General features: G+C 34.2%; 1 protein-coding gene across 1 annotated transcript; it reads left to right on the top strand.

The window, feature by feature from the left end:
• The first annotated feature begins 1175 nt into the window (after window positions 1–1175).
• On the top strand, window positions 1176–5034 carry LOC136042746 (serine protease inhibitor 88Ea-like). The gene has a single exon (XM_065727711.1). It carries the CDS (start codon window positions 1176–1178, stop codon window positions 2490–2492), a length of 1317 nt encoding a protein of 438 aa, XP_065583783.1. The 3' UTR covers window positions 2493–5034.
• Window positions 5035–8983: the final 3949 nt, after the last annotated feature.

Here is an 8983-nt window from a genome sequence, read left to right as displayed (position 1 = left end):
AAGATGAAATATCAATTGAAATCTCAAAGATTCCTTGAAATAAAAAAATTCTGATGTAAGGTTGGCCATGATTTTAGAACACATCCAGCTCGGCCTACCCGAAGATGTTAGAAAACAGCTGACTGATTGCAAAGTCTGGAAAGAGGATGTCATAGATTCATTCACAGCCTGCGATTACTGTCGGAAAAATGTCGGAAAATCAGGGGAATTTCCCATCTGTGTTAAATAAGCTTCATATCGATTGTACATTGGAATGTACAAAGTGTCTCAACAAGTTTTGAAATGGGGGTGATTCAATTTGTAATATATAATTTTACGATCATTTGATTAGGGTAAGTAACTGCGTTGAAGAGACCTAGGGCAGAACTTGTTGATGCTATTAAAGGTAGAACAGTATATCTACCTGTTGATGTGCAAGAAAAGGCAGACATTTATTCTACAAAATCTGTTCAAGGTCAGATCCCAAAAGAAGCTTGATAGTTTGATAGAAGGATGTTGCACCTGCAATAGGTAAAAAAATTATAAAGATTTTGGGTGGAGTTTCTTATTCTTGATTTGGATGAAGTCTCCAATTCAAAAACAAGAACGTACAAATCTCTTTATACAAATGATCTGCACTAAAGCACTAAATCTTGGACTAATAACCCCCCCCCAACTCCCATTTCAATGTAAAGCACTTATATGGTCACTTCATTTGGATGATTTAGGCATAGAGTGCCTAATCTTCAGTCGATGCTACACGAACAAGTGATTTGTTGGGGCTTATTGACCCTTACCAAATATAAAAACATAAATTATAAAGATTCGCTTGAACAAGAAGAAAATTTATCTAAATACTTCTACCATCAAACGTTCCACATAACTATATAGAAAAACATAGGCAAACATGGAAAATATATAGCTTATTCTAAATAGCACCTTCAAAGAATTCTTAAAACTCTTGATATTTTAGTGATATATTATTAAAACTCTTGATATATTGGTTAACACAGGTTAACCTAAAAAGGAAAACGGCAATCGCAAAAAAAATTACTTAGGCTTCTTGAAATATTTTAACAGTTCAATAGTGCGGCACGCTAACTTCTGAAAATTCAAAGCAAATTAAACTTAACCAAGTAAAACAAAGTTTTGGTATTTCAGTTTGGTGGACCGTTAAGAAATACAGAAACTCTAAAATGGAATCAACTTCAAACAAATATCAAGAAGTACATGTTAATGACGTGACGACTGCTACTGATCTAGCTTTAAAGGAGCCTATAGGAACGGCCATTTCAACAAATGAAGCAGAAGCCCCTGAACACAAATGTTGTGGATCAAAACAAAGAGAAGTAACTTGCACTGCTGAATTTTATGCTGGGGAAGTGGATTTTGGCGTTGACCTTTTCAAAAGAGTTTATATGGATAACAATGAAATTAAAATAGAACCAACAAATTTATTTATCTCGCCATTTAGTATTCACTCTGCTCTACTCCTTGCTTATTTTGGGTCTGCTGGAGAAACTGAGAAAAATTTGGGAGAAGTCCTTAGACTAGGAGATAGAGACAAGGAAAACGCTTTTCGATCTTACAAGGCAATGTTCTATCGTTTCTTGAATACAGCTAATCCTACCTCAAAAAGCTATTACTTTGGACTGGCAAATAAGGTGTTCTTCGATTCTTCTGAGCCTTTATCAAATTACATCACTAAACTCCTCTCAGAGGAACTTGAAGAAATGGATTTTCAATATAAGAGTTTTGAGTCATTGTGCATGATTAACGAATGGGTGAAAAATCAGACCAAAGGAAAGATAGACAATTTCTTAAACCGAAGTGATATTTATGAGCAAACTCGAATGGTTTTGGTAAATGCAGTCTATTTCAAGGGAGATTGGAAACATCAGTTCAATCCAAAGAAAACAAAGCCTGAAGTTTTTCATGTTTCATCCAATAATCAAAGCTTTGTTGATATGATGTTCCAAGAAGGAAGATTCAGACACGGATTTTGTGAGGAACTAATGTCTGACAGCCTTGAAGTTCCATATGTTGGGAAAGACATCAGCATGTTTATTCTTCTTCCTTCACCTGTGAAAAGTTCTCTTTGCGACGTTTTGTCAAAACTCAACGGTAAAATTTGGAAGAAAGCTCTGAAGAACATCAAGAAAGTTAACATTGAAGTAGGGATACCAAAATTCAAAATTGAAGCCTCAATATACCTGACAGAGTACCTGAAAAATATGGGACTTAAACATGCATTAGAGCCTTCATTGGCTAATTTTACAAATTTCTCTTCAAATCCGAATCTATATATTGAAAAAGTGAAACACAATGCGGTTGTAGAGCTCAACGAGGAGGGATCAGAGGCAGCTGCAGTAACTGCAGTTAAAGTTAGAAAATGTGCCAAACAACCAAAACGTAAAAAGTTTATCTGCAACCGCCCCTTTATCTTTATGATTTACGACAACATGATAGATTTTATTTTATTTATGGGGGCTTACCAAAACCCTGAAAGCTGAACTTACTTAATCTTACTGAATTTACCGCTCCTGATCAGCACCTTTATATTTGAGTGGTTGAGTTGTATAATGTCCTCTTCAACCTGTCCCAACGGAGAGTCTATTGATAGAATAACATCAAATGAATATATTATCAGTACTTTAAACCTAAATCATCCAAATGAACTGAATGGGCTTCGACATTTAGCCTTTCAATGCAGATTATTTTTACATACTGGTTTGAACGCTCTTTTTTTGCATGAGAGACTTCAACCAAATTCAAAATATGATAAAGCCCACGCAGAACTTGCACAATTTTCATCTTTTGGAGTTGCAACATCCTTCTGTAAAGTCATTAAGCTTCTTTTCAGACCTGACTTTGAACTGATTTTTCAGAGTGCATGTCTGCATTTGCTAGCACATCAACAGGTAAATATACTATTCCACCTCTAAGAGCATCAACAAATTCTGTTCTAAGTCTCTTCAACTCAGTTACTTACCCTAATCAAATAATCGTAAGACAAGATATTACAAATCGAATCAACACTATTTAAAAAATGTTTGTGCAATCAATAGGCTGTTCTCTAACATCTTTGGGTATGTCCAGCCAAATGCTTTCTAAAATCGTGGTAAAATCGTTCGGTATTATTTAGCACTTTGAGATTTAGCACTTCAATGCAGATTATTTTTACACATAGGTTTGTACGCTCTCGTTTTTACGTTAGAGACTTCATCCAAATTCAAAATAAAAAGCCACCCACAATTTTCCAACTTTTCACTTTCTGCAGGTGCACCATCTTTCTGTAGAATCATCAAGCTTCTTTTAGGATCTGACAGATCCTAAACAGATTTTGAATAGATTTTTTGAACAGATTTTTTGAACAGAGAATGAACAGATTTTTCAGAATAAATATCTGCATTTGCTTGCTGATCAACGAGTAGATATACTGTTCTACCTTTAGTACCATCAACAAGTTCTGTTCTAGGTATCTTCAACGCAGTTACCGCAGTTACTTACCAGTAACTTAGACAGGTAAGTTATAGGTAAGTAAGATAAGTAAGTTATAAGATAAGTTATAAGATAAGTAAGTAAGTAAGTATATTAGATAAGTAAGTTATAAATAAACTTACCCTTTTACTTATCAAATGATCGTAAAACAATATATTACAAATAGAATCACTTCCATTTCAAAACTTGATGAGACTCTTATCACATTCCAATGTAATATCGATATGAAGCTTATTTAACATAGATGAGACATTCTCCTGACTTTTCGACATTTTTACAACAGTAATCACAGGTTGTGAATGAATCTATGACATCCTCTTTCCAGCCTTTGCAATCAGTCAGCTGTTTTGTGACATCTTCAGGTAGGTTTTTTATTTGAAAGGAATATTAGAGTCTTCAAATAATTCGTCTTTATGTGGTGGCAATAGTGATACATTGTGGAGGATTCATCCCTGATGTTAGTTACATTGTCAAGGCTCTCATCAAATACTTTTTTGTTGTTTTTTCATCTGTAGAAACTCTAATATTGTTATTGTTATTGTAATTGCTATAGGTAACACCGTAAAAATTACAATCGAGTCTTCTTGACACTTCTTCTAAAAATCACTAAGTTCCCTGAATAAACCCTCAACTTTTAATGCATTACTTTGTCGCATAATCTTGAATTATGATGCTGCCTATTCTAAATGGATCATCCGTGTCAAAATACATTTAGATTCAAAAATCTTATTATATTTTTATCTCGATCTTTTTTATCCAATCGATTAATTTCCTTTTTCTATTCTAGGCTGAAAATTAGAACTTAGTAGTAAACTTTGATACTAATACTGTTTAGCTTGTATACTGTTGCTGTCTTTTTCTGTAAGACAGTTTCATTTTTAAACAGAAAATCGTTGCAACAGACTCTTATAAATATCCTTTATGTAAATAACAAACATGATACAAACGAAAGTTATTTAATTCCCATTTAAAGAGACAGCTAACGATCCTTTATTTAAAACTATACCAATCCTCTATAAAAATTGGATTACAGACAGGAAAATCCTATGGCTTATCATTATTTGGAATGGTAAGAAAGGAGAAAAAACTAAAAATAAAGAAGAAAAAGAAAACTAAAGAAAAAGGATAAAACTAAAAGACTAAAAAAAACTTAAAAAAGAGGATAAACTAAAAAAGAATACAAATTAAAAAAAGAGCAAACTAAAACAAGAAAAATTAAATAACAGAAAAACTGAAAAACATCAAAAATCTAAAAAAAGAAAAAAAACTAAAAAAAACTAAAAAAAAACTAAAAATCAAAACACTAAAAAAAGAAAAAAAGACAAAAAACTAAACAGAAAAAACTAAAAAAGAAAAAACTAAAACACTAAAAAACAAAAAAAAACTAAAAAATAAAAAAAGAATATAAAATAAAAAAGACAAAAACTAAAGAAAAAGAAAGAAAAAAGAAAACTAAAAAAAGAAAATATTTAAAAACTAAGAAAGAAAAAGAACTAAAAAAGAAAAAAAAACTAAAAAAAGAAAAACTAAAAAAGAAAAAAAATGAAAAAAGGAAAAAAAAAAAGGAATAAAATAAAAAACTAAGTACAATGACAATCATATAAAAAACTAAAAAAAGATGCTCCAGTTCTGTTTCATTTTCTCTACCACTCCTAAGTACTATCTTTCTTATCTATCCTTTCTTATTTCTTATCCTTTCTTATCTATATATATATATATATATATATATATATATATATATATATATATATATATATATATATATATATATACTATCTATCTTTCTCTACTATCTTAATCAAGTATTCAAAAATAATTTTTTTTTGAATAATAAGTATTCAGAAAAATTGAGGCTTTTCAATTTTATTGAGTTCTTTAAAATGTAAAAAACTGGTAATTGCATAAATATTTCAATATATTTTGACAATGGATTAAAGTAATTCGAAAACCTTAAAACAGAAACCCAAAAGGCTGAAGTTTATTAAAAATTGATGAGCTTTAGAATAATTGGCGCTCAAAGAAAATTTGCCCAAGTGTCAATCAATGTAAAAAAGAAATTATCCTAGAATGCTACCAAAAATTGAACACCAGAACCAAACACTGGGGCAACGCAAAACCAGGCTTGCGGTTCAAAGAGAAAGGGCCAGATTAGGAATATGCAATTTATGTCAGCGAAGGCGTGTCGAGCAGCCACGAGAGTAACGCAAAACCAGACTCGCAGTTGACAGAGAAAGTAAAAAAGAAGGCGTTTCAAGGAACTACCACAGCAACCCAAAACCAGACTTGATGCTGAAAGAGAAAGTAAAAAAAGAAGGCGTGTCGAGGAACTACCAGAGCAACGCGAAACCAGACTTGATGCTGAAAGAGAAAGTAAAAAAGAAGGTGTGTCGAGGAACTACCAGAGCAACGCAAAACCAGGCTTGCACCTGATACAGAAGGTAAAAAAGAAGGCGCGTCGCTGTATTACAAAATCAATGCGTGTATAAGCGCCTGGAATTAAGGTACACCCCAGTCGATTTATATATCCCCCTTTGCCCCCGACATCCCCCTTGTAGTTGTATCCCTGTGTCCCGGTCGTCATTTATGTTCCAGTGTCCCAGTCTGTAATTTCTCTTTGAGCGTCCCAGTCGTCATTTATATTCCCTGTGTCCCGGTGTCCCGGTCGTCATTTGTGTCCCGGTGTCCCGGTCTGTATTTTATCTTTGAGTGTCTCGTTCGTCAATTATATCTCCCGGTCGTTATTTGTGTCCCAGTGTCTCAGTCTGTTATTTCTCTTTGAGTGTCCCTTACGTAGTTAAAAACATATATATATCTATCTATATTCGGAGGTGGGACACAGGGACACAACTACAATGGCGCGTAACTAATATGGCGCGTAACGACTTACGCGCGCGGGGGGGAGGGCTTGGGGTGGTTGCGAAGCGCCCCCACCCAAATATCTATATATATAAAAATAAGTTGTCTGTCTGTCTGTGTGTCAGGTGACGTCATGTTTTTGTGTCGACTGACGTCATGTTTTCGACTGACGAAATTACGAAATTACATTGGGACACAAATGACGACCAGGACACCGGCACATAGGGAATATAAATTACGACCGGGACACTCAAAGAGAAAGCGACCGGGACACAAGGAATGTTCAATTAGCGATCACCATCAACAAAACACCGTCAACAAACCATCACAAATGACGACCGGGACACAGGGAGTATAAATGACGACCAGGACATAAGTAAAAAAAAAACTAAAAAAAAAGGTAAAAACTACAAAAAAACTAAAAAGAAAAAAACAAACTAAAAACTAATAAAAAAACTAAAAAAGCTAAAAAACTAAAAAAACTAAAAAATAAAAAAACTAAAAAAAGGAAACAAAAAGAAAAATAAAAGAGAAAAACAAAACTAAAAAAATAAAAATAAAAAAAAACTAAAAAGAAAAAAGAAAAAAAAACTAAAAAAACTAAAAAAATGTAAAAACCAAAAAAAAAACTAAAAAGAAAAAAAGGGGAAAAATACAAAAATTTATTTCATCATTTACCATTTAAAAAACGAATGTATATACAGACTGGGACACCGGAATACAAATGACAACCGGGACACAGGGAATATAAATGACGACCGGGACACAGGGACAACACTACAACGGGGACGCCGGGGGGCACAGGGGGATATATAAATGACGATGGGGACACAGAGAATGTTCGATTAGCAATCACCATCAACAAAGCTCAAGGGCAATCATTAGAATCATGAGGTATAACTAAAAAAAACTAAAAAAAAGGCAGAAAACTAAAACCTAAAAAAAAGACCAATTCAAAAACGAATGTATATACAGACTGGGACACCGGGACACGAATGAAGACCGGGACACCGGGACACAAGGAATATCAATGACGCCCGGGACCCTCAAAGAGAATTCACAGACTGGGACACCGGGACATAAATGACGACCGGAACACATGGAATATAAATGACGACCGGGACACCGGGGGGCACACGGGGATATATAAATGACGACGGCGACACAGGGAATCGTCGATTAGCAATCACCATCAACAAAGCTCAAGGGCAATCATTAGAATCATGAGGTATAGATCTGAATACGGACTGTTTTCCCATGGACCATTATATGTTGCATGTTCAAGAGTCGGTAAACCTGACAATCTATTTATATGCACAGACAATGGGACAGCAAAAAATGTTGTATATTCGCAAGTTTTACGTAGTTAAAAACATATATATATATATATATATATATATATATCTATCTATATTCACAGGTGGGACATAGGGACACAACTACAATGGCGCGTAACTAATATGGCGCGTAACGACTTACGCGCGCGGGGGGGCTTGGGGGGGCGCGAAGCGCCCCCACCAACTAGGTGTTGGGGTGGCGCGAAGCGCCACCCCAACAGCTAGTATATCTAAATATATAAAAATAAGTTGTCTGTCTGTCTGTGGATCAGGTGACGTCATGTTTCTGTGTTGACGGACGTCATGAAATTAGTTGTCGTCATTTTTGCTATGACGGTGACGTCATTAAAGATATTTAATCATGAAGTTAGTTGTCGTCATTTCGAAACCCTTTGGCAGCACATTAATATTGCTTGCGGGAGATATCAGGCAAACATTACCTATAATACCTAGATCAACTCCTGCAGACGAAATGAATGCTTGCCTGAAAAATTCTAATTTATGGGCACACGTAAAAATGTTAAAATTAACTACAAATATGCGTGTCCGATTGCAAAACAATGACTCTGGTCAAACATTTTCAGATCAATTGCTGGCAATTGGAAATGGAAAGCTCCCAGTAGACTCAATTTCAGGACGTATACAACTACCTGCTGATTTCTGTAATTTAGTGACGTCCAAAAATGAATTGATTGAAAAATTATTTCCGAATATTCTAAAAAATTATAAAAATAATAAATGGCTAAGTGAAAGAGCGATTTTCGCACCCAAAAGTATAGACGTCCACGAAATCAACAATATTGTTATTCCCATGATTCCAACGGATCTGCCTTTTCAATTTAAAAGATTGCAATTCCCAATTCGATTAGCATTTGCAATCACCATTAACAAAGCTCAAGGTCAATCATTAGAAAAATGTGGTATAGATCTTAATACTGATTGTTTTTCCCATGGACAATTGTACGTTGCATGTTCGAGGGTCCGTAAACCTGACAATCTATTTATATGCAGCGACAATTGGACAGCGAAGAATGTTGTATATTCGCAAGTTTTACGCAGTTAATTTGTATTGTATCTATCTATCTATCTATCTATATAAGAACTAGTTGTGTGTATGCATGTTTGTTTGTTTGTAAAAAGAGCGTTTGCATATAACGTCATTATTAGTACATACGGCTTTGTATGTGCACAGACAATGGGAAAGCCAAGAATGTTGTATATCTGCAATTTTTACGTAGTTTAACTCCTGCAGACGAAATGAATGCTTTCCTGAAAAATTCTAATTTATGGGCACACGTAAAAATATTAAA

Source organism: Artemia franciscana, unplaced genomic scaffold (genome assembly GCF_032884065.1).
Source record: "Artemia franciscana unplaced genomic scaffold, ASM3288406v1 Scaffold_1917, whole genome shotgun sequence".
NCBI classification, from domain to species: domain Eukaryota; kingdom Metazoa; phylum Arthropoda; class Branchiopoda; order Anostraca; family Artemiidae; genus Artemia; species Artemia franciscana.
This window is presented reverse-complemented; position numbering and strand designations above follow the sequence as displayed.

Excerpts from the sequence above, each read along its gene's own strand:
- LOC136042746 (XM_065727711.1), top strand. The coding sequence starts at position 1,176 with ATGGAATCAACTTCAAACAAATATCAAGAAGTACATGTTAATGACGTG.